The 26,752-nt window shown below is 47.3% G+C and overlaps 1 protein-coding gene across 1 annotated transcript in view; it reads left to right on the forward strand.

Annotated features, from left to right (window-relative positions):
* LOC143930644 (transient receptor potential cation channel subfamily V member 6-like) overlaps positions 1–26,752 on the forward strand; it is a 100,265-nt gene that overhangs the window by 58,885 nt on the left and 14,628 nt on the right. The window contains exons 6-8 of the mRNA XM_077455139.1: positions 1,364–1,462; positions 19,266–19,438; positions 19,894–20,040. Coding sequence (XP_077311265.1) covers positions 1,364–1,462; positions 19,266–19,438; positions 19,894–20,040 — 419 coding nt within the window. The remainder of the gene's footprint in view (positions 1–1,363; positions 1,463–19,265; positions 19,439–19,893; positions 20,041–26,752) is intronic.

A 26,752-nucleotide genomic window follows, 5' to 3' on the forward strand; every position in this document is an offset into this window, starting at 1 on the left:
GTATTTGCAAAGTTTATAATAGAAGCTAAGCAAAACTTTTTTTTTTTTAATTGTCAGTCTTTTTTGTTTGTTTAGCAAAAAATAAAATACCCAGTGGTGATTAAATACCACCAAAAGAAAGCTTTATCTGTGTGAAAAAAAATGATAAACATTGTATTTGGGTACAGTGTTGCATGACCGCGCAATTGTCATTCAAAGTGCGACAGCACTGAAAGGTGAAACTTGGTCTGGGCAAGACTGGGGGTGAAAGTGACCTGTAGGCAAGTGGTTAAGCACAGCAACATAACATAAATGCCCATAAAGCTATTGTGCCCATATAGCTATAGCTGCTGTTGTGCCCATAAAAATGCTATTGTGCCCATATAGAATTTAAGATCTCCACTGGCTTAAGCCAATGCTGCACCATGCAGGTGTTTTTTTTTTTTTGTAACTGATCGATTGCCTAATTGTATGTTTATTTATACCTTCACTTGCTGTGGTCGCAGCATATTTTGCATGGTTGTGTACAGTATGTGGCTCAGATTGCCACAGCAAAACCAGGTACATCTCACCCCCAAAAAGTGCCAAATGTTGCAGTTGAAGGGGGGGGGGGGGTTATCACGCTTTATGTGATAATGATAAAGCCCCTCCTCTTCATCAAATTGTCAAAAAGGGGTGGAGCAGGGGTGACCTAAAATTATGCCCCCCCCCCCCCGAAAAAAGTTCTGCGGACGCCCATATACATACTTGTGTTTTACGCTGTGGGGTGCACACCCTAATGCAATAGGCTGCGCACACATATGGGTTGGACTAATACAGATTTGTATTCATGGAAAAAAAGTTAAGGTAAATGTAAACCTTGCTTTAATCACATGTATTTTGCTACAATATTATGCAGAATATTGAAGAAAATTGGAAAACTGGAGCACAGAGCAGTCCCTATAACAGAAAGGGCATGAATGAGGACTTCATGGCAGGAGCACTTATTATTTTCATGAAATCTGCAGATTTAAAATGATTATATATATATATATATATATATATATATATATATATATATATATATATATATATATATATGTATATATATATATATATGTATATATATATATATATATATATATATATATATATATATATATATATATATATAATTTTTTTTTTTTTTTTTTGGTGGGGCGGGCTAAAACTAAAAAACTAAAATAATGTGGTTGCTTAAGTATGCACACCCTCATTATAAATATAAAAAAAATATATAAATATATGAATTTACATGAACATAGAAAAGCGTGTACGAGTTGTTTGTGATCGGTTACAGATCTTAGCAAACCCAGTAATATTATAAATTATCGGATGTAAAGCGTTCTTTATTTTTATATGACAGGAGAACACATTCTTTCCTTTGCTGCCTGTGTGGGGAATGCAGAATTGGTCCGATTATTACTACAACATGGAGCCGATGCAGAGGCCAAGGATTTCCACGGTGAGGTTTATTACCCTGATGCACACATTTTGTCATTACTTAAACATCTTTCTGTTCTTGGGTCCTGAAAGCAGAAGCAGAAAGTTTCCCAAAACTGATACTTTCAAGGCAAGCCATGAATGATAAATGTCACAGCTGCTTCTGTGCAACCAAACTGCCAGCTATCAAATGGCTGGTACCATAACTGATCACATGTGAGAGGCCAAGATGGCAGCTTCCTTGGTTGTAAAGAATAGGGGGATACCAAGACCTAGGAATCAGCAGTACTGTCAAGTCCTAATTGGGGTGCAGGCTGAAACAGCAAGCTGTCAGTGACAGCTGGGTATCCTCAAGAATGGAAATTTTCAGCTTCAGGGAATCTGATTTTGCTAAACAAACACTCCATATAAGCACTTGTAGCAGACCAATGTACATACCAGGGGTCGGCAACCCATGGCCCGTGAGCCGCACCCGGTCCTCCATCGCTAAATGTCTGGCCAGTCAGTGCACGTGATGAATTCACGTGCACCCATCCTGTGGACATTTTAACGCTGACTGTACATTAATATGTGGCCTTGGCTTGAAGGGGTGGTACTGGGGTGATGCCTGCAGCTTTTTTTTTGTGCCGGCGGTTGGCAGGAGTGGCTGTCCTCCCCCCCCCCTCCTGCCTCTGTAGCTCACCTGGGCTTTTCTCTCCCACCGGGAGGCCCGAGCGACCAGCCGGGCATGTCCATTGGCTGGCCAGAGACCCGAATGAAGCTGGAATCAGCTTTGCTCGGGTCTCAGATCTAGCAACCCGGAGATCATTTCCAGTTTACAGAAGACTTAAAGGCGCCAGATTTTTTTTTAAAAATTACAGTATTCAACAGTCAAATTTGCCATTTTGAATACTTTTAAGTGCAGAGGAGAGATTTAGGGTCTTAGAGACCACAGAGCCCTCCATAAAGAGTACCTGTCACTGCCTATTACTGTCACAAGGGATGTTTACATTCCTTCGGACAACAATAAAATTGATCAGAATTTTTATTTTTAAAAGGGACAGTGTAAAATATAAATAAATAATAATTAAAAAAAAAGTAAAGCGCCCCGTCCCTCCATGCTCACGCGCATAAGCAAACGCTTACATAAGTCGCCACCACAAATGTAAACAGTGTTAGACGCACACGTGAGGTATCGCCGCAATTGTTAGAGCGTGAGTAATAATTTTAGCACAAGACCTCCTCTGTAAGGGGGAGGGGCTGTGTAATATACAAGGGGTTGGGTAAGGGGTACCTGTGTGATGTGCAGGGGGAGCTGTAAAATGTAAAGGGGTCCAGAGGTATGGGAGCTGTGTATTGTAAAGGGGTCCAGACGTGTGGGCCGTGTAATGTAAAGGGGTCCAGAGGTACGGGGGCTGTGTAATGTAAAGGGGTCCAGAGGTACGGGGGCTGTGTAATGTAAAGGGGTCCAGATGTGTGGGGCTGTGTAATGTAAAGGGGTCCAGATGTGTGGGGCTGTGTAATGTAAATGGGTCCAGATTATTATCTTCATTTATTAGCAGATGAATGCGACCCTCCATGCATTCATACACATTGAATCTGGTCCTTAAGTAGAAAAAGGTTGCTGACCCCTGGTATATACAATGGTTTTGCAATGTATTTACATTGGAAATGAAGTGACATCATGAGTGACTATATGACACTTCCTCTTTTGCAGCTCTGTCCAGGGTCTCTTTGCAGCAGTAGATCACTATCGCTATAGTGATCTACTGCTGGCTTGGCTGATTGGAGCTACATATTGGGTCTAGATCAGGTCCCCCTTCACAAGATCAAGTAAATATACAGTATAGGTATAAATACTTCGGGGGGAATTTAAAAGAAAACAATTATTCCTTCACCAGATTAGCCACTTTAGCCCCGGAAGGTTTCCCTCCCTTCATGACCAGGTCATTTTTTGCGATATGGCACTGCATTATTTTAATTAATGGACATTTGCACGGTTGTGCAACTTTGCACACAAATAAAATTGATGTCTTTTTTTTTTTTTTCCTCAAAGAGAGCTTTCTTTTGGTGGTATTTGATCACCTCTGTGGGTTTTTATTTTTTGCACTATAAACAAAAAAATACAGACAATTTTGAAAAAAAAAAAACAAAAACAAATATTTTTTACTTTCTGCTATAAAACTTACCCAATTTAAAAAAAAAATGTAAAAAATCTAATTTCTTCTTCAATTTAGGCCAATATGTATCCCAATACAAATTTTTGGTAAAAAAAAATCCCAATAAGCCTATACTGATTGGGTTGCATAAAAGTTAGTGTCTACAAACTATGGGATATTTTTATGGAGTTTTTATTTATTTATTATTTTTTACTAGTAATGGTGGTGATCACTAGGGATGAGCTTCGTGTTCGATTCGAACGCATGTTCGACTCGAACATCGGTCGTTCGTGCGTTCGCCGAATTCCGAACGTTTGGGCCGTTCGCGGCAAAATTCGTGTGGCCCACAATGCACTGCGATGGCGCAATGCATTGCTGTCTCACGATTGGCCAAGCATGCACTGTGACCCCGCATGCTTGGCCAATCGCAGCGCCAGTAGCGGGAAGAGCAATGGTTGGTCACAGGCATCCTGCCTGTGGCCAATCATAGCTCAGACAGTGTAGTGCACGCCCCACACTATATAAAGCTGCCTTTCAGGCGGCCTCGTGTAGTGTTTGTTAGCATCTGAAGCAGTGGGTGTTCTGTGTACCTTCAACACAGTTACACACCAATCGTTTTTGGCTGATTTACTATTTTGCTCTTGTGTAGTGGTTACTGTCTGTGCCCTGACCGCAGTATACACCACTATATTCACCTCACCTATATAGCTAGTGATCTAGCTTTAATAATAGAGCTTGCAGTCAGTAGTGTTAGTGCGTGCTGTCTGCGTGCTCTGTACCCAGTACATACCACTATATACACCTACATAGCTGTTCTCTATTTGAGCCCGATTGTCATTTGCTGGAGTTATTGGAAGTTGTGTGTGCCTCCAGCACAGCACAGTATACAGCTGTATATGCCCCTTTAACTCTGCTGTTTTCTTGTTATTGTCTGCGTGCCCTGACCGCAGTATACACCGTGATATTCACCTCACCTATATAGCTAGTGGTCCATCTTTAACAATAGAGCTTGCAGTCAGCAGTGTCACTCAGGAGATAGTGCGTGCTGTGTGCCTGCTCTGTACCCAGTACATACCGCTATTATCCACCTACATAGCTGTTCTCTATTTGGGCCCGATTGACATCTGCTGGAGTTATTGGAAGTTGTGTGTGCCTCCAGCACAGCACAGTATACAGCTGTATATACCCCTTTAACTCTGCTGTTTTCTTGTTATTGTCTGCGTGCCCTGACCGCAGTATACACCGTGATATTCACCTCACCTATATAGCTAGTGGTCCATCTTTAACAATAGAGCTTGCAGTCAGCAGTGTCACTCAGGAGATAGTGCGTGCTGTGTGCCTGCTCTGTACCCAGTACATACCGCTATTATCCACCTACATAGCTGTTCTCTATTTGGGCCCGATTGACATCTGCTGGAGTTATTGGAAGTTGTGTGTGCCTCCAGCACAGCACAGTATACAGCTGTATATACCCCTTTAACTCTGCTGTTTTCTTGTTATTGTCTGCGTGCCCTGACCGCAGTATACACCGTGATATTCACCTCACCTATATAGCTAGTGGTCCATCTTTAACAATAGAGCTTGCAGTCAGCAGTGTCACTCAGGAGATAGTGCGTGCTGTGTGCCTGCTCTGTACCCAGTACATACCGCTATTATCCACCTACATAGCTGTTCTGTATTTGGGCCCGATTGGCATCTGCTGGAGTTATTGGAAGTTGTGTGTGCTTCCAGCACAGCACAGTATACATCTGTATATACCCCTTTAACTCTGCTGTTCTATAAAAAAGGCATCTGCAGGAGTTAGTGGGTGTTGTGCGCCTCCAGCACAATATAAACTACCCAACTACTGTTTTACCCAACTCCCTTCAGGCCATTACCATGTCTGGAAGGCCAGCAAGGAGAGGCAGACAGGCGCGAGCCGATAAAAGAGGGCAAGCAGGCTCTGTGTCTAGAGACAACAGTGCTGGTCGGGGACGCGGTGCATTGTCATCAGCACGTGGCCATGGGACATGCTTGTCCTTCTTTTCTGCAGCTGGACATGTTGAACCGCAACATGCCAACGACTTGGTAGAGTGGATGACCAAGCCCTCTTCATCCTCCTCATCCTCTCTCACCCAGTCTCAGGGTAGTAGAAAAGCAGCTGCCAACACATCGTCGTCCCTCCTCTCAATGTCATCATCAGTGACTCCTTCCCTAGACCCACCACGTCCTCCTGAGGAGTCTCCTGAACTCTTTGAGCACAGTGTTGGGTACATGCTCCAGGAGGATGCCCAGTGTTTGGTGGGCTCTGATGATGACACTCAGCTAGAGGAAGGCAGTAGCGTGAGCACAGAGAGAGGGGATGCTCAAGAAGGACAGCAATCTGGCAGTAATGTTCCACAAGCTGCAGCATACTGCCAGGTTTGCTACAGCGATGAAGAGGGAGGGGATGATGAGGGCACTGACTCCACGTGGGTGCCTGGAAGGAGGGAGGAGGAGGAGGAGGAGGAGGAGGAGGCACATGTCCAACGAGGCAGGATGCCCTCCGGGGGCCAGCTTAGGGGCAGCACACCGACTGAATCACACCGCAGAGCTCCGCCTGCGCAGAGCGCTTCCTCTGCGCAGAGCGCTTCCTCTGCGCGTTATTCTAAAAGTTCTTTGGTGTGGGCCTTTTTTGAGACGAGTGCATCAGATCGCACCGCTGCTATTTGCAACATATGTCTCAAGCGTATCTCACGTGGCCAAAACATCAGCCGCTTGGGCACCACATGCTTGACCAGACATATGTTGACCTGCCATGCAGCTCGTTGGCAAGCATACCTCAAAGACCCACACCAAAGAACAAAGCGGACCTCTCCTTGCTCCTCATCAGCTGGCATCTCCAACCCCACTAGACCTTCAGTCCTCTCTGAAACCTGCTCTGAGAGGAATGAAGGTGTAGAATTAGGTGTGTCACAGCCAAGTGCTTCCGGGAACTCTGCTAGTGGTACATCCACGTCCGATTATAGCAGACAAATGTCCCTGCCCCAGCTGCTGGACCGGCGGAAGAAATTTACTCCCAGCCATCCACATGCCCAGCGGTTGAATGCTAGCTTGGCTAAATTGCTAGCACTTCAACTGCTGCCTTTTCAGTTGGTAGATTCGGCCCCCTTCCGTGAGTTTGTACAATGTGCGGTTCCTCAGTGGCAGGTCCCCAAACGCCACTTTTTCTCACGGAAGGCAATTCCGGCTCTCTACCGGCATGTGGAAGGCAATGTCCTTGCCTCGCTGGACAGGGCGGTCAGCGGTAAGGTGCATATTACCGCTGACTCATGGTCCAGCAGGCATGGACAGGGACGTTACCTGTCTTTCACGGCCCATTGGGTCACTCTTCTGGCTGCTGGGAAGGATGCAGGACAAGGTGCAGTAGTATTGGAGGTTGTTCCGCCACCACGCCTCCAAAATGCTACTATTGGTTGTGACACACCTCTCTCCTCCACCCCCTCCTCTTCTTCTTCCTCCACGGCCTCTTCCAGTGCTCTGTCCTCAGAACCAGCGGTGCTCCGTAGGCGTTGCAGGGGCTACGCAAGTACGCAGGCAAAACGATGCCATGCCGTGCTTGCGCTGGTTTGTTTGGGGGACAGGAGCCACACTGGGGCGGATGTTTTGTCAGCTCTGCAGGGGCAGGCCGAGAGGTGGTTGACGCCACGCCAGCTTAAGCCAGGAATGGTGGTTTGCGACAATGGCACCAACCTCCTCTCCGCCCTCCGACAGGGACAACTGACCCATGTGCCCTGTGTAGCTCACGTCCTTAACCTGGTGGTGCAGCGGTTCTTGGGCAGGTACCCCGGCTTACAGGATGTCCTGAAACAGGCCAGGAGAGTCTGTGTGCATTTCCGCCGATCATTTAATGCCTGTGCTCGGCTGGCTGAGCTCCAAAAGGAGTTGAACCTGCCCAAGAACCGCCTTATATGTGACATGCCCACCAGATGGAACTCAACATTGGCCATGCTGCAGCGGCTGCACACGCAGCAGAGGGCCATCAATGAGTACCTGTGCGACTACGGCACCAGGACAGGGTCAGGAGAGCTTGGTTTTTTCTCACCACGCCAGTGGGGCATGATCAGGGATGCATGCACTGTCCTGTCACCGTTTGAGGAGGCCACAAGGATGGTGAGCAGTGACAGTGCATGCATCAGTGACACTATACCTCTTGTCCACCTCTTGGAGCATACGCTGCGTGGAATAATGGACAGGGCACTTGAGGCAGAACAGAGGCAGGAAGAGGAGGACTTCCTTGCCTCTCAAGGCCCCCTTTATCCAGACAGTGTTCCTGCTGTGCCACCCATCACACAGGAAGAGGGTGAGGAGGAGGAAGAGGAGGAGGAGGATGATTGTGTCAGCATGGAGGTGGAGGCTGGCACTCAGCATCAGCAGCAGCAGTCTTATAGGGATGATTTACAGTCCCAAGAAACACGTGGACTTGTACGTGGCTGGGAGGAGGTAGCTGCGGATCATGTTGTCCTTAGTGACCCAGAGGACTCCGGACCGAATGCCTCAGCTAACCTACGCTGCATGGCCTCCCTGATCCTGCAAAGCCTGCGGAAGGATCCTCGTATTCTTCGGATCAAGGAGAGGGACCATTACTGGCTGGCCACTCTCCTTGATCCACGGTACAAGGGTAAGGTTGCCGACCTTATCTTGCCATCGCAGAGGGAGCAGAGGATGAGACATCTCCGGGAGGCCTTGCAGAAAGCTCTGTGCAACGCGTTCCCAGAGACTGGGAGGTCACAAACTCCTGGTCCTGGACAACGTGTTGCTGAGGCATCAGTCAGAAGGAGCGGTGGAGAAGGTGGCCGTCTGACTGATGCGTTCAGACAATTTTTTAGTCCGCAGCCCCAAGGTATGATTGGTTCCAGCACCCATCGCCAGCGTCTAATTTACATGGTGCAGGAATACCTAGGGGCAAGGTCAGACTTGGACAGCTTTCCCACTGAAAATCCTCTGGCTTACTGGGTCTTGAGGATGGATCACTGGCCAGAGCTTGCACAGTATGCAATTGAGCTCCTGGCCTGTCCTGCATCCAGCGTTCTTTCGGAACGCACCTTCAGTGCTGCTGGTGGCTTCGTTACCGATCACAGGGTGCGCCTGTCCACCGAATCAGTTGATCGACTGACCTTCATCAAGATGAATCAGTCTTGGATCACCCACAGCTACCAAGCACCTGAAGCTGATGTAACCGAATAATTTTTTTTGAAATACCACATCCCTTCAAGACTGCCTATGCTGATGCTGAGTGACTGTCCTGTTATGTTGATTGTCTATCCTCTTCCTCCTCCGCTGATATGTTGGAAGAACATTTTTGGTTCTGGGTGATGCCAGCAGCCCAATTTTTCTGCCCCTGTTTAACAGGGGTGTTTAAGTACAATTTTTGATGCAATGCTTTGCAGCAGGGCTAATTCCTGCAAAAAAACTAGAGTGTATGGCGGAGGTTGCAGTGTGATGGCACCAGTGCCTAAGGCCCAATTTTTCTGCCCCTGTTTAACAGGGGCGTTTAAGTACAATTTTTGATGCAATGCTTTGCAGCAGGGCTAATTCCTGCAATAAAACTAGAGTGTATGGCAGAGGTTGCAGTGTGATGGCACCAGTGCCTAAGGCCCAATTTTTCTGCCCCTGTTTAACAGGGGCGTTTAAGTACAATTTTTGATGCAATGCTTTGCAGCAGGGCTAATTCCTGCAAAAAAAATAGAGTGTATGGCAGAGGTTGCAGTGTGATGGCACCAGTGCCTAAGGCCCAATTTTTCTGCCCCTGTTTAACAGGGGCGTTTAAGTACAATTTTTGATGCAATGCTTTGCAGCAGGGCTAATTCCTGCAATAAAACTAGAGTGTATGGCAGAGGTTGCAGTGTGATGGCACCAGTGCCTAAGGCCCAATTTTTCTGCCCCTGTTTAACAGGGGCGTTTAAGTACAATTTTTGATGCAATGCTTTGCAGCAGGGCTAATTCCTGCAAAAAAACTAGAGTGTATGGCAGAGGTTGCAGTGTGATGGCACCAGTGCCTAAGGCCCAATTTTTCTGCCCCTGTTTAACAGGGGCGTTTAAGTACAATTTTTGATGCAATGCTTTGCAGCAGGGCTAATTCCTGCAATAAAACTAGAGTGTATGGCAGAGGTTGCAGTGTGATGGCACCAGTGCCTAAGGCCCAATTTTTCTGCCCCTGTTTAACAGGGGCGTTTAAGTACAATTTTTGATGCAATGCTTTGCAGCAGGGCTAATTCCTGCAATAAAACTAGAGTGTATGGCAGAGGTTGCAGTGTGATGGCACCAGTGCCTAAGGCCCAATTTTTCTGCCCCTGTTTAACAGGGGCGTTTAAGTACAATTTTTGATGCAATGCTTTGCAGCAGGGCTAATTCCTGCAATAAAACTAGAGTGTATGGCAGAGGTTGCAGTGTGATGGCACCAGTGCCTAAGGCCCAATTTTTCTGCCCCTGTTTAACAGGGACATGTAATTACAATTCTTGATATAATATTTCACAGGAGGGCCCCTTCCTGTGCCCACCCAGAGTAACTGTGAGGACTTATAGTGTTGTGGCACCAGCACCACAACCACCAAAGGTCAATTTTTCTACCACTGTTCAACAATGGCATGTAATTACAATTCTTGATATAATCGTTCACAGCAGGGCGCTCCAGCGGCCACCAAGAGTCACTTTGAGGGCTTACAATGTTGTTGCAAAACCAACACCTTGTTCCGCCATTTCTGCAGAGCATATAGGGCAGGCCCCTACTTTCAAACATCCAATTTACAAACATCTCCTACTTGCAAACGGAAGGAGACAACAGCAAGTGAGATGAAAAAAGATGGACGACAAAACAAATTATACAGGGGTGATAACCCTTCCCTATGTTTTCCAAAAAGCTTAAAGATATTTTTTTTGACTGGAGCTACACTTTAAAAATGTACCGCTTGAAAATGACAAACAGATTCAACTTAACACAACAAACCTACACAGTCCCTGTCTTGTTTGCACCGCCTGTATACTGCTGTTCTGAGTATATAGGGCCTGGGGGCCACACGCATTTCCTTTTTTTAATATGGGTACGGGGTTCCCCTTAATATGCGTACAAGACCCAAATAGGCTGGTAATGGGCAGGGAGGGCTACCCATGCCATTTTTCTGAATGATTTTCAACCATATTACAGGAACCAGATATAACATTAAAACCGCAAGCAGTTTTAAATGGTGTTATTTCCGTTTAATGTCATTTTGTGCAGGGACTGTTCTAAACACGGGAAACACGTGGCACTTCACAGGCATACTATAGACACCCCCCAGGCACCATATTTAAAGGAATATTTCACTTTTTTTTTTTCACTTTAATCGTCATTAAAATCAGTGCTCCCGCCAAAACGGTAGTTTTTAAAACTTTTTTTTGCAGTGACCCATGTCCCCTGAGGCAGGAGGCAGATCGCCAAACCCTTTTTAGCACACTATCTTGCATATTAGCCGTTAAAATTAGCACTTTCCAATTCGAACGTTCGAGTCCCATAGACTTCAATGGGGTTCTAACGTTCGTGCCGAACGCGGGGGTCGTTCGCAAGTTCTGGTGCGAACCGAACCGGGGGGTGTTCGGCTCATCCCTAGTGATCACGTACAGGTACGTGATTTCGCATAGAGAGGCTGCCCCGCTGCAGTAAATGTGTGTTGAGGGGTACAGAAACCGTTAATCCACAAGTTTCAACAATGATGTTGGATAATATGGATGACATCTGCACTAACAGTGTTAAATGCTTATGTACAGTAAATAAATGTAATTTGGATTTTTAGCAATCACAATCCTGTGGAAAGCCAAGCCAATTATGAAACTTAGCCACACCCAGTTTTTGCTGAACTCCGTATCACATTTTTTTGCCACTGTATAACCTTTTCCTCCAAGTTGACATCTCTGATACAATAAATGATTAGTTCATCTTCAGTTTGGAAATGATCCATTGCCTTTCTTTTTTTTATTTAGCAAGCAAGAAAGAGATACAAAACTACAAAAGCAGGAAAACTGTGAAACTTAAGGAGAAACTTTAGTCCTCTTAAAGTGATTGTAAATGATCACCTTGTAAAACAACCCATTCAGTTTGAAATAGAAATGAAAGGCAAAACATTTGTGTATACAAATAAAAGTACATTATAAATAATTAAATAATTTTTTCCCTTTTTTTAAGTGATCACATTCCCTCTGTTCTCAGCTGCATAAGAGCTTGGGGTGGAGAGGCAGCAGCACACTGAGCTTCCCAGTAACAGGCTGAGAAAGAGGGGGGGGGGACTGTCAGGACATGTCTCATCAATGGAGGAGAGCACACTGAGTTCCCAGCATAGTTAGAGAACTGAACACAGTGTGTTCTCCTGCTTAGTGTGGTCAGCTTTTAATAGGAAAGCAAGGTAACTAGGATGAATGCCAGACATTTCACACAAAGGAAACAATACAAAGAGAACAGGAGACTTTCTCATACAAGTACATGGTACAGCAGGCACATATCAGGAATATGAAATATTGGGGTAACAAATGCTTTATGCCCTCTCCTGCCCTTGGAAACATCTATCTTTGTTAATCCAGAACCTGCGTAGATGTGCCAAAAGGCTTTGCCCGGCCTTCGGGTCACAGCAGAGCCCTGCAGCCCATCTGCGCATGAGTGGGAGACAAGCAGGGCTCAAGTCCTGCGGGAACGCATGGGAACGGAGTTCCTGTACTTTTTCCACAACAGGAACTCAGTTCCTGTTAGCAGCTTCGTCCTGCGAGACTTTGAAGTATGTGAGCTGTGTGGCAGGTGCTACACCAACAGCAGCCGACACAGCTTGCAATAGTAAGTGGCGCACACCAGGGGTGGACTGACCATTCAGGCATTGCCAGTAGGGGGCCCCATGGCAGCTTCCTCTTCGATCTACCTGTCAATCACAGCTAGCTGATGGGTAGATCAGGTTCCTGCTGATAATAGATTGTATTTAGTCAGACCTCTTGTGATGCGCTCCTCCCCCCCGGCCCCTTCTGATTCTCTCTCTCCTCATCCCCTCCCCCAGTCTCCTGCATACTTGCTCTGTGTGCCCCGCTGAATCCCCCCTCCTCTATCTTCAGTGCCATATGATGAGAAAACCCAGAGGAGGAGCACAGCTATTCTGCTCACAGGACACGCAGGGAGAGAGGTGAGCTGAGGGAGGAACATCAGTTTGGGGTGGTAAGCTGAGCACAATACCTGGCAAAGTTTAATGCCAGGAGGGAAGTTTATGTGGAAATATGTGAAGGGTTGGAATAGCAGCGAGTGTGTGTTGGAGCCCTGCAGAGTTTGTAGTCCCCCAAGCTAACATACATCTCCTAAGCAGGAACACATCAATATCTCCCCAAGCATTCTGTCCAGATAATGTGCAGTGCATTTATGACCTTTCCGTTTAACCCTGTGTTATCCAAACTCTGTTCAATGAAAAGTGTAAACTCACCACATAAACACTCTATATACAAAATAACATTCCCCAATAAAGATCAGAACATGATGTTCACATTTGCATGGAAGCACAAATGAACGAATGCTGATTATTCAGAGAATTACCGTATTTATGTTTATTGAGGATTGTATTCTTTTTACTAACTAACTTTTTTACTAACTACTAACAGTTAAGCTTCATACACACAATACGAAAATTGGATGACAAAAAACCCTAGTTAGACTTACCGGTAACAGTATTTCTACGAGTCTTTCAGGACAGCACCTGAGAGAGCGCAGCTCCACCCACTTTCCCAGGAAACACTGCAGATCACTTTAAAGACCGGACACTTCCACCATGGCCTCAGTTGTTCATAGAGTACCTCCAGCCATGCTGAAATTAAATAAGCAGAACATAGCAATAACACCACATTTATCAAACACAATATAGGGTGGGTCATTGGCGCTGTCCTGAAAGACTCGTAGAAATACCGTTACCGGTAAGTCTAACTAGGGTTTTTCTCCCTTCGTCTTTCAGGACAGCACCTGGGGATGATAAGAGAGTACTTACTCTAGGGAGGGACCACCGCCTGCAGAACCTTTCTGCCAAACGCCTGGTCTGAAGCTGAGAGCAGGTCCAACCTGTAGTGGCGGGTGAAGGTGGCGAAGCTTGTCCATGTAGCGGCTTTACAGATTAGATTCGGAGAAGCCCCTGCTCTTTCCGCCCAGGAAGTTGCTACTGCCCGAGTAGAATGGGCGACAACCCCTGCGGGGGGCTCAACCCCGGATGCAATATAGGCCTCCCTAATAGCCATTCGTAGCCACCTAGCTATAGTATTTTTGGACGCACTATAGCCCTTCCGTGGTCCTGAGAATGCTATGAAAAGGGAGTTTGACTTCCTAAACTCACTTGTGATCTCTAGATAGTGTAATAGACACCTTCTAACATCTAGGCTATGGAAAGATTTCTCTTTAGCGTTTGCAGGTGAAGGACAAAAGGTAGGTAGAACTATTTCTTGCGTCCTATGGAAGGCTGTTGAGACCTTTGGAAGGAAGCCCGGGTCAGTTTTAAGAACAACCCGGTCCGGGAATATGCAACAGAAAGGCTCCATTATTGATAAGGCTTGTAATTCGCTTACTCTTCTAGCAGATGTAATAGCCACTAAAAGGACTAACTTAAGCGACCACAACCTGAGAGTCGCTGCTACTGGGGGTTCAAAAGATTCCCTTGTCAATGCCCGTAGAACCAAGGACAGGTCCCATTTAGGGAAAAATTTAAATGGTACGGGCCTAGCTCTGGCCAAAGCTTTAAAAAATCTAATAATAAGCGGTTCTTGAGATAATCGTCTCTCAAGAAAAAACGATAAAGCAGCCACCTGTGTCTTTAGGGTACTGGCTGCCAACCCTAGTTCCATGCCCTCATGGAGAAATTTAAGAACTGAAAAAAAACTCCTGGGGAGGGAATTCCTTTGATAGGCACCAGGAGTTAAAACGTTTCCACTTTTTAAAATAAATTGCCCTAGTAGTATCTTTTCTACTTCCTAGGAGGGTTGTGACTAGCTTATCAGATAACCCTTTTCTCTTTAAAATTTGCTCCTCAGTAACCACCCGGTCAAATTGAGTTGCCCGATGTTCGGATGCTGAAGAGGTCCCTGGGTTAGGAGATCCCTTCGAAGCGGAAGAACCCAGTGGGGTCCCACCGCCATCCTCTGTATGGTAGCAAACCATGACCTTTTGGGCCAGAAGGGGGCCACTAAGATTAGACTCGTGGATTCCCCCTGCAATTTCTTTAGAACCAGAGGGATCATTTGAAAGGGGGGAAAAGCATAGCACAGGCGGAAATCCCACGGGTGTGCTAGGGCATCGAGTCCGCTTGCCTGATCTTGTCTGCTTAAAGAGAAGAAGGCCCTCACCTTGGTGTTGCTTCGTGACGCAAATAGGTCTATCTGAGGCAGACCCCATCTCGCTGTCAGATCTTGAAAAACTTCATGGTTCAGACTCCATTCTGATTCCCGAACTTTTTCCCTGCTCAGAAAATCCGCTACCACATTCAGGTCCCCTTTGAGGTGCACTGCTGATATGGACCTCAGGTTGCCCTCTGCCCATGACAGAATCTGGCTGGCCAAGGATAGCAGCACCCTGCTCCTTGTGCCCCCCTGCCTTGTTATATAGGATACATCTGTGGCGTTGTCGGATAGGATCTGGACATGGAGCCCTTGAACCACTCCCTCGAAGGCCCATAGCCCGAGCAGAATGGCCCTGAGTTCCCTCCAGTTGGAGGATCTCTTGGACTCCCTGACTGTCCAGCTCCCCTGGGCCATCTGCCCTTGCAGGTGGGCACCCCACCCCCAGGAGGTTGCGTCTGTAGTCAGCCTCAGGTCTACTGGAAAACACCAAAGTAGACCCTTGTCCAGATTTGAGTGATCCCTCCACCACCAGAGCTTTCTCTGGACCTGAGGGGGCATCTTGAATTGTTTCTCCAGGGAGTCCCTGTAGGACCAATTCGTCAAAATTGCCTGTTGGAGCTCCCTTGCATGCAAGCGTGCCCACTGTACTGCGGGAATGGATGATGTGAGGAGGCCCAACACAGACATGGCTGCCCTGACAGAAATAGGCAGGTTTGTCTGGGTCCTCTTCACAGCACTCTGGACCTTTTCTATCTTCTCTACTGGAAGAAAAATCTTTTCCTGCCTGGAGTCGATGGTGTACCCCAGGAACTTTATCGACTGGGATGCAATCATGCATGATTTTTCCCTGTTTATCAGCCATCCGAGGCCCTCTAAGTGTCTTACTGTTCTCCCCAGGTCCTTCTCCAATAGATGTTTTGTATTGGCAAAGATTAGAAGGTCGTCCAAGTATGGAACGATTGATATACCTTCTACCCTGAGGGGGGCTAGGGCCTCTGCTACGATCTTGGTAAATATCCTTGGGGATGAGGATAGACTGAACGGGAGAGCTCTGAACTGGAGATGTATCACGAGCCTCCCGTCCTGAGTGCAAACCTCAGATACTTCTGTGAAGCTATGGCCATGGGCACATGGAGATATGCATCTCTTAAGTCTATGGACGCCATAAAACAGTTTGGCATCAAAAGACTCTTCACCGAGAAGATTGTGTCCATCCTGAATCTTTTGTATTTGATTGATTTGTTTAAAATCTTCAGATTCAGGATCAATCTGAATTTGCCCGATGGTTTTCTTACAAGAAAAATGTGTGAGTAACAGCCCAACCCTATCTCCTCGGGGGGAACGTACATGATCACCTTTTGCTGCATCAGTTCCCCCAGAATAGAGATCATGGCTACAGACTTTTCCGAGTCCTGAGGAGCCTGGGTTACATAAAACCGTGCGGGAGGGGGGTGATCGAATTCCAGACTGTAACCCCTTTCTATTATACTGAGGATAAACAGACTGTCCGTCACTGACTTCCACTGTGGAAGGAAGGCCTGTAACCTCCCTCCCACAGCTGGAAGACTGTCACTGTTTTTTTGGGTTCGGGGTAGGGGGGCGGAATAACACTCCCGACTTGCCCCTTCCCCTCTGAGGCTTCCAGGGCCTCCTATATCCTGTCTCTTTGGTCTCTGAGGCTTTTTGAAAAGCACGAAAAAATTTTGTGCTCTGGGGAATCACCTTCTTTTTAACAGGAAAACCCTTCTTCTTGTCAGCCGTTCTATCCAGAATGGCTTCGAGGTCAGGGCCGAACACCAAGTCTCCCTCGAACGGAAGACCACATAACTTGGCTTTTGAGGCAGTATCTCCTGTCCATGTCTTACCCATAAGGCCCACGGGCTGAGATTATAAGGGCTGAGGACCTGGCTGACATTTTAATTGACTCCGCCGAGGCATCCGCCATATACCCTACTGCTTTTAAGAGAACAGGCAAAGTATCGAGCAGGTCGTTTCTAGGTGTTCCTGCCTCAATATGATCCTTTAGCTGTTCTAGCCAGTGCTCCAAATTTCTAGCTACTACAGTTGAAGCCATTGCTGGCTTGAGGTTTGCCAATGTTGAGTCCCAGGCCTTCCTTAGCAGGGAATCAGCTCTTTTGTCCATGGGATCCTTGAGGATACCCATGTCCTCGAACGCAAGATCTGTATTCCTTGAGACCTGGAAAAAGGCTGCGTCGAGCTTAGGTTTCTTGTTCCACACCTGTGAGCTATCCTCCTCAAAGGGGAACCTGCGTTTGAGAGACCTAGAAAAGTAAGGAGGCCTCTCAGGGTCTCTCCATTCCTTTTTGACAGTTTCGGATAGAAACTTATGCACTGGGAAAACTCTGCGTTTCACCTCGCCCAAACCCTGAAACATCTTGTCATGTAGTGACAGTTGGGCCTTATCCTCTGTGATATTTAGAGTCGTGTGGATATTTCTCAGTAAGTCATCCACCTCCTCTAAGGATAATTTATACCGGGATGAAGAAGCAGAAGCCTCCTTTGCTTCCTCTGCCTCCTCCTCTGAGACAGAGGACGTAGCGTGTTCCTCCTCCTCCGAGTCACTGCCCCCCCTGGATGCAGATGCTGAAGAGTGAGAACGGGGCGCTGAGCTACTGCCCGCAGCTGGGCGTCTGTCTAAATAAGACCGGAAAGATTCAAAGGTATCTGATAATTCTTTCCTGAAAGAACTTAGTAGCTCTCCCTGCTGAGACGCAGGGGTACTGGAAGCTGCTTCTTCTTTGACCAAGTCGCTTATGCAGGACCTGCATAACACCTTAGTCCAAGAATCTCTTAGAACATTTCTACATGATGGGCACCTCCTCTTGCTGGGAGGGGACACATGTTTGGTCTTTTCTTTTGCTTTCTGAAATATGCCAAGGAGAAAAGATGCCAAACCTGAGTTACAAAACACAAAGTAGAAACAAGGAAGATATGCTGCCAAATAGAACAGATTTAACAGATTTCACATTCTATTTGCTCTTCAGCCAGTGAATCCCCCCACAGACTCACTAAACAATCATTGAAAGCATTATTCCTACATAACATTCTAGGAAAACAATGCTGCAGGCTTCCCCAAGTCAGGAAGGGAGAAAAACAAACAAGGCTCTAACAGTAATGACAGAGACCACTGTCTCTGCTTACCTGAGCCTGGCTGACAATTGTGGCTCCTGCTCCTGCCACCGCCGATTGATCCTCCTCCATCGTCAGCAAGGATCAAATGGCGTCTGGGCGCTTTATCTGTTTGAATTCCGTGCCAGTCCCGGAAGTGATGTCAGCCGAGGAGACCGCCCCCTCTCCCTGCGTTCCAGCGGCCAGAACCGGAAGCCGTGTCGCACCGTCGGAAGTTCCGCCCCCGGGCCGGAAATGACGCACTCGCCATCCGGACCCGGAAGGCATGAGCCTAACGAACGGCGCGAGATATAAATCTCTGCCGCGTACCAGACCCAGCCGCCGGTCTAGAGGAAGGAGGAACCTCCACGGCCTGACCCCCCTGGGTATGAAGGAGAGCGGACACCGAAGCGACCCCCGCGCGTGAAGGGAGGAAGCTGGGCCAGGTCTGTACAAACGAAAAACAGTGGCATGCCTCCAACCCTCCCCACCTGGAGAGAGCGCAGCACCCCTTGGTTCCCTGCAGCGCTTCCACCATGGCCGGAGGAAACACTACAACTGAGGCCATGGTGGAAGTGTCCGGTCTTTAAAGTGATCTGCAGTGTTTCCTGGGAAAGTGGGTGGAGCTGCGCTCTCTCAGGTGCTGTCCTGAAAGACGAAGGGAGAAAAATAGCACTTTTGAAGTGTTCGTGCATATGAGCGTATCAGTTTTTTTTTTGGTGGGGGAGTGGATCTTGGGTGGAAGTTCCCACACTTTTTTCCCCAGGACTTGACCCCTGGAGACAAGCCAAGCTTTGGGACATTCAGATGAGCCCCATCTTTGTGCATATGCTGGAAACTCACACCTCTGCAGATAGGCTGCAAGGGTATTCTGGGACCTGAAGCTCTGCGACACATCTGTGTGGGAGACACCCCAAGCTTTGGGACATCCATATGAGCCCCATCTTTGCACAGGCATGGGAAACATGCATGTACACAGATGCACCACAAGGCTCTGCTCAAACCAAAATCCCTGTGGTCCATCTGTGCAGGCACTGAATCAAGTGTGGGGGGAGTTAATATGAACACAATTTTTGCTAGGAAACAAAAATTCTATTAGGTTAAAAAAATAAAAATAATGTTAATTTTTAAAAAATATGACGTCCCACCTAAATATAACAAATATTTGAACAATTCATTATCCAATCCTAGTTTTCAGATTTTTTTTTCCCCCACCTCCTGCAGGAAACACCATCCTCAATATTCTGGCCTTACAGCCCAACAAAATGTCAGCCTGTCAGATGTATGACCTCATCCTGGGCCATCACAGGGAGAAGTTTGGCCCTGGTTTAGAAGAAATCACCAACAATGATGGGTTGACCACACTGAAGATGGCGGCAGTGGAAGGTAACACCGTGGTATGTATTTGGAAGGATCCTGTGTAGCGCAGACATTCATTATTATTGTATTGTGGAGTTGCAAATAGACATGTGTGGTTAGTTTTCGCTCCGAAATTCAGACATTTTTTTTGTTATTCAGAAATTTGGATTTACAGTATCTCACAAAAATAAGTACACCCCTCATATTTTTGTAAATATTTTATTATATCTTTTCATGTGACAACACTGAAAAAATGACACTTTGCTACAATGTAAAGTAGTGGGTGTACAGCTTGTATAACAGTGTAAATTTGCTGTCCCCTCAAAATAACTTAACACACAACCATTAAGGAGTAAAAAAAAAAAAAAAAATGTATTGATCTGAATATGGTAAGCTTAGTTTTGACTGCTTGCATTCATTGGTATAATTTTGTACATTTAGTGTTTTTAACATTGCTTTATTGAATAAGCCTGACTTAATATTCTCTCCCTAGATGTTCCGGCACATTGTACAGAAGAGGAGACAACTGCAGTGGACATTTGGCCCTATTAGCTGCTATCTTTATGACCTGACTGAGATCGATGTATGGGGGGATCCTAAGTCTGTATTGGATCTGGTGGTCTCTGCAAAAAAAAGAGAGGTGTGTATGTAAATATTTGTGTGCTGATGAGTGATCCCCTTTCAACCTCTATAAAATCCGCACAATATTTGCATAATTTTTTTTCCGTTTTGGATAGCGTAAGGAATAGAACATCTTTTTTTTTTTTATATTTTATTAGGTTTTCACAATAACAGAGGTATAAGTAACAGGAATATTGCAGTACAAGTTATAAAAGTCAAAAGTCAAAATTTTACAGCGAGACAGTAATACTGAAAACAAGTATATTGTAAGCAGATATTCACTTGACTATGGTAGTTATCGCATTCTAGGTAGGTCTATGAGCGTTCTGTAGTTTAATGCTAAGAATTTATGAGGAGTGCTAAGAAAAGACAAATCAGTATCTCAAGGGTAGGGATGAGCTTCGTGTTCGAGTCGAACATACGTTTGACTCGAACATCGGCTGTTCGCCCGTTCGGCGAATTCCGAACGTTATGGGCCGTTCGCGCCAAATTCGTCTGGCGCTCATGGCCCACAATGCACTGCGTCATCGCAGTGCATTGCTGGCTCATGATTGGCCAAGCATGCACTGTGACCCCGCATGCTTGGCCAATCACAGCGCCAGCAGCGAGGAGAGCCATGATTGGCCAATCATAGCTCAGGCTGTGTAGTACACGCCCCACACTATATAAGGCTGCCAGCACAGCGGCCTTGTGTAGTGTGTTGGCGTCTAAAGCAGTTAGTGGGTGTTCTGTGTACCTTCAACACAGTATACACCGATCGTTATCGGCCGATTTTCGATCTTGCTCTTCTGTAGTGGTTGTTGTCTGCGTGCCCTGACCGCAGTATACACCGCTATATTCACCTCACCTATATAGCTAGTGATCTATCTTTTATAATAGAGCTTGCAGTCAGTAGTGCTAGGAGCTTGTGCGTGCTGTCTGCGTGCTCTGTACCCAGTACACACCGCTATATCCACCTACATAGCTCTTCTCTATTTGAGCCCACTTGCCATCTGCAGGAGTTATTGGAAGTTGTGTGTGCCTCCAGCACAGCACAGTATACATCTGTATATACCCCTTTATCTCTGGTGTTCTATAATAAAGGCATCTGCAGGAATTAGTGGGTGTTTTGTACCTCCAGCACAATATACACCTGTATCTACCCTTTATTGCTGTTCTCTAATAGAGCCATCTGCAGGGCTTAGTGGGTGTTGTGTGCCTCCAGCACAATATACACTACCCAACTGCTGTTTTACCCAACTCCCTTCAGGCCATTGCCATGTCTGGAAGGCTAGCAAGGAGAGGCAGACATGCGCGAGCTGATAAAAGAGGGCAAGCAGGCTCTGTGTCTAGAGACAACAGTGCTGGTCGTGGACGCGGTGCATTGTCCTCAGCACGTGGCCATGGGACACGCTTGTCCTTCTTTTCGGCAGCTGGACATGTTGAACCGCAACATGCCAACGACTTGGTAGAGTGGATGACCAAGCCCTCTTCATCCTCCTCATCCTCTCTCACCCAGTCTCAGGGTACTAGCAAAGCAGCTGCCAACGCATCGTCTTCCCTCGTCTCAATGTCATCATCAGTGACTCCTTCCCTAGACCCACCACGTCCTCCTGAGGAGTCTCCTGAACTCTTTGAGCACAGTGTTGGGTACATGCTCCAGGAGGATGCCCAGTGTTTTGTAGCCTCTGATGATGACACTCAGCTAGAGGAAGGCAGTAGCGTGAATGCAGAGAGAGGGGATGCTCAAGAAGGACAGCAATCTGGCAGTCATGTTCCACAAGCTGCAGCATACTGCCAGGTTTGCTACAGCGATGAAGAGGGAGGGGATAATGAGGGCACTGACTCCACGTGGGTGCCTGGTAGGAGAGAGGAGGAGGAGGAGGAGGCACATGTCCAACGAGGCAGGATGCCCTCCGGGGGCCAGCTTAGGGGCAGCACACCGACTGAATCACACCGCAGAGCTCCGCCTGTGCAGGGCGCTACCTCTGCGCGCTATTCTAAAAGTTCTTTGGTGTGGGCCTTTTTTGAGACGAGTGCATCAGATCGCACCGCTGCTATTTGCAACATATGTCTCAAGCGTATCTAGCGTGGCCAAAACATCAGTCGCTAGGGCACCACATGCTTGACCAGACATATGTTGACCTGCCATGCAGCTCGTTGGCAAGCGTACCTCAAAGACCCACACCAAAGAACAAAGCGGACCTCTCCTTGCTCCTCATCAGCTGGCATCTCTAACCCCACTAGACCTTCAGTCCTCTCTGAAACCTGCTCTGAGAGGAATGGAGGTGTAGAATTAGGTGTGTCACAGCCAAGTGCTTCCGGGCACTCTGCTAGCAGTACACCCACGTCCGATTATAGCAGGCAAATGTCCCTGCCCCAGCTGCTGGACCGGCGAAAGAAGTTCACTCCCAGCCATCCACATGCCCAGCGGTTGAATGCTAGCTTGGCTAAATTGCTAGCACTTCAACTACTGCCTTTTCAGTTGGTAGACTCGGCCCCCTTCCGTGAGTTTGTACAATGTGCGGTTCCTCAGTGGCAGGTCCCCAAACGCCACTTTTTCTCACGGAAGGTGATTCCAGCTCTCTACCGGCATGTGGAAGGCAATGTCCTTGCCTCGCTGGACAGGGCGGTCAGCGGTAAGGTGCATATTACCGCTGACTCATGGTCCAGCAGGCATGGACAGGGACGTTACCTGTCTTTCACGGCCCATTGGGTCACTCTTCTGGCTGCTGGGAAGGATGCAGGACAAGGTGCAGTAGTGTTGGAGGTTGTTCCGCCACCACGCCTCCAAAATGCTACTATAGGTTGTGACACACCTCTCTCCTCCACCCCCTCCTCTTCTTCTTCCTCCATGGCCTCTTCCAGTGCTCTGTCCTCAGAACCAGCGGTGCTTCGTAGGCGTTCCAGGGGCTACGCAAGTACGCAGGCAAAACGATGCCATGCCGTGCTTGCGCTGGTTTGTTTGGGGGACAGGAGCCACACTGGGGTGGATGTTTTGTCAGCTCCGCAGGGGCAGGCCGAGAGATGGTTGACGCCATGCCAGCTTAAGCCAGGAATGGTGGTTTGCGACAATGGCACCAACCTCCTCTCCGCCCTCCGACAGGGACAACTGACCCATATGCCCTGTGTAGCTCACGTCCTTAACCTGGTGGTGTAGTGGTTCTTGGGCAGGTACCCGGGCTTACAGGATGTCCTGAAGCAGGCCAGGAAAGTCTGTGTGCATGTCCGCCGATCATTTAATGCCTGTGCTCGGCTGGCTGAGCTCCAAAAGGAGTTGAACCTGCCCAAGAACCGCCTTATATGTGATGTGAAATGCCCACCAGGTGGAACTCAACGTTGGCCATGCTGCAGCGGCTGCACACGCAGCAGAGGGCCATCAATGAGTATCTGTGCGACTACGGCACCAGGACAGGGTCAGGGGAGCTCGGTTTTTTCTCACCACGCCAGTGGGGCATGATCAGGGATGCATGCACTGTCCTGTCTCTGTTTGAGGAGGCCACAAGGATGGTGAGCAGTGACAGTGCATGCATCAGTGACACTGTACCTCTTGTCCACCTCTTGGAGCATACGCTGCGTGGAATAATGGACAGGGCACTTGAGGCAGAACAGAGGCAGGAAGAGGAGGACTTCCTTGCCTCTCAAGGCCCCCTTTATCCAGACAGTGTTCCTGCTGTGCCACCCATCACACAGGAAGAGGATGAGGAGGAGGAAGAGGAGGATGATTGTGTCAGCATGGAGGTGGAGGCTGGCACTCAGCATCAGCAGCAGCAGCAGTCTTGTAGGGATGATTTACAGTCCCAAGAAACATGTGGACTTGTACGTGGCTGGGTGGAGGTAGCTGCGGATCATGTTGTCCTTAGTGACCCAGAGGACTCCGGACCGAATGCCTCAGCTAACCTACGCTGCATGGCCTCCTTGATCCTGCAAAGCCTGCGGAAGGATCCTCGTATTCTTCGGATCAAGGCGAGGGACCATTACTGGCTGGCCACTCTCCTTGATCCACGGTACAAGGGTAAGGTTGCCGACCTTATCTTGCCATCGCAGAGGGAGCAGAGGATGAGACATCTCCGGGAGGCCTTGCAGAAAGGTCTGTGCAACGCGTTCCCAGAGACTGGGAGGTTACAAACTCCTGGTCCTGGACAACGTGTTGCTGAGGCATCGGTCAGAAGGAGCGGTGGAGAAGGTGGCCGTCTGACTGATGCTTTCAGACAATTTTTTAGTCCGCAGCCCCAAGGTATGATTGGTTCCAGCAACCATCGCCAGCGTCTGATTTACATGGTGCAGGAATACCTAGGGGCAAGGTCAGACTTGGACACCTTTCCCACCGAAAATCCTCTGGCTTACTGGGTCTTGAGGATGGATCACTGGCCAGAGCTTGCACAGTATGCAATTGAGCTACTGACCTGTCCTGCATCCAGCGTTCTTTCGGAACGCACCTTCAGTGCTGCTGGTGGCTTTGTTACCGATCACAGGGTGCGCCTGTCCACCGAATCAGTTGATCGACTGACCTTCATCAAGATGAATCAGTCTTGGATCACCCACAGCTACCAAGCACCTGAAGCTGATGTAACCGAATAATTTTTTTTGAAATATCACATCCCTTCAAGACTGCCTATGCTGTTGCTGAGTGACTGTCCTGTTATGTTGATTGTCTATCCTCTTCCTCCTCCGCTGATATGTTGGAAGAACATTTCTGGTTCTGGGTTATGCCATCAGCCCAATTTTTCTGCCCCTGTTTAACAGGGGCGTTTAATTACAATTGTTGATGCAATGCTTTGCAGCAGGGCTAATTCCTGCAATAAAACTAGAGTATATGGGAGAGGTTGCAGTGTGGTGGCACCAGCACCAGTGCCTAAGGCCCAATTTTTCTGCCTCTGTTTAACAGCGGCGTTTAATTACAATTTTTGATGCAATGCTTTGCAGCAGGGCTAATTCCTGCAATAAAACTAGAGTATATGGGAGAGGTTGCAGTGTGGTGGCACCAGCACCAGTGCCTAAGGCCCAATTTTTCTGCCCCTGTTTAACAGGGGAGTTTAATTACAATTTTTGATGCAATGCTTTGCAGCAGGGCTAATTCCTGAAATAAAAATAGAGTATATGGGAGAGGTTGCAGTGTCGTGGCACCAGCACCAGTGCCTAAGGCCCAATTTTTCTGCCCCTGTTTAACAGGGACATGTAATTACAATTCTTGATATAATATTTCACAGGAGGGCCCATTCCTGTGCCCACCCAGAGTAACTGTGAGGACTTATAGCGTTGTTGCACCAGCACCACAACCACCAAAGGTCAATTTTTCTACCAATGTTCAACAATGGCATGTAATTACAATTCTTGATATAATCGTTCACAGCAGGGCGCTCCAGCGCCCACCAAGAGTCACTTTGAGGGCTTACAATGTTGTGGCAAAACCAACACCTTGTTCCGCCATTTCTGCAGAGCATATAGGGCAGGCCCCTACTTTCAAACATCCAACTTACAAACATCTCCTACTTGCAAACGGAAGGAGACAACAGCAAGTGAGATGAAAAAAGATGGACGACAAAGCAAATTATACAGGGGTGATAACCCTTCCCTATGTTTTCCAAAAAGCTTAAAAATAGTTTTTTTGACTGGAGCTACACTGAACCAGTTGAAAATTACAAACAGATTCAACTTAACACAACAAACCTACACAGTCCCTGTCTTTTTTTCACTGCCTGTATACTGCTGTTCTGAGTATATAGGGCCTGGGGGCCACACGCATTTCCTTTTTTTAATATGGGTACTCGGTTCCCCTTAATATGCGTACAAGACCCAAAAGGGCTGGTAATGGGCAGGGAGGGCTACCCATGCCATTTTTCTCAATGATTTTCAACCATATTGCAGGAACCAGATATAACATTAAAACCGCAAGCAGTTTTAAATGATGTTATTTCCGTTTAATGTCATTTTGTGCAGGGACTGTTCTAAACACGGGAAACACGTGGCACTTCACAGGCATACTACAGACACCCCCCAGGCACCATATTTAAAGGAATATTTTTTCACTTTAATCGTCATTAAAATCAGTTCTCCCGCCAAAACGGCCATTTTTAAAAACATTTTAGGCATTGACCCATGTCCCCTGGGGCAGGAGCCAAGTCCCCAAACCCTTTTTAGGACAGTATCTTGCATATTAGCTGTTAAAATTAGCACTTTTAATTTCGAACGTTCGAGTCCCATAGACTTCAATGGGGTTCTAAAGTTCGTACGAATTTGGGGTCCGTTCGAAAGTTCTGGTGCGAACCGAACCGGGGGGTGTTCGGCTCATCCCTACTCAAGGGTTATCGTGGTACCCAGGGTAGCAAGAAGTCCTATGAACAGGTGGGGTGGAGTATGTAGTGTAGTATAGATTCGCACCAAGACGGGCTGTTCTTACTGCTGTTCGGGGGCTCCATTTGAGAATGGAATTCTGTAACTGGGACAGAGGGCAAAAAAAACAACATTTTTATTTCTGTCTATGTTGCTTTTGGAGAGTTTCCCCCACTTTCCTGCCTGGTAAAAGTTGTTAGCAGGACAGGAAGCAAAAGATCTCTATGACAGAGCCCATTAAGCAATAAAAAAACAGGTAGGGTCCTAACCCTTTCTGAGCAGCTAGGAAAAGCTAGGAAAATACAAATGTACATACCATAGAATCTTTTTCACTCAGCCTATTAAGGGACCCAGGAATTCAGCAACAGTTGGGATATACTGCTGCCTATAAGCACGTGGGACACCGCCAAACAGAATAC

Source organism: Lithobates pipiens, unplaced genomic scaffold (genome assembly GCF_037356315.1).
Source record: "Lithobates pipiens isolate NorthernLeopardFrog02 unplaced genomic scaffold, aLitPip1_a1.2 Scaffold_25, whole genome shotgun sequence".
NCBI classification, from domain to species: Eukaryota; Metazoa; Chordata; class Amphibia; order Anura; family Ranidae; genus Lithobates; species Lithobates pipiens.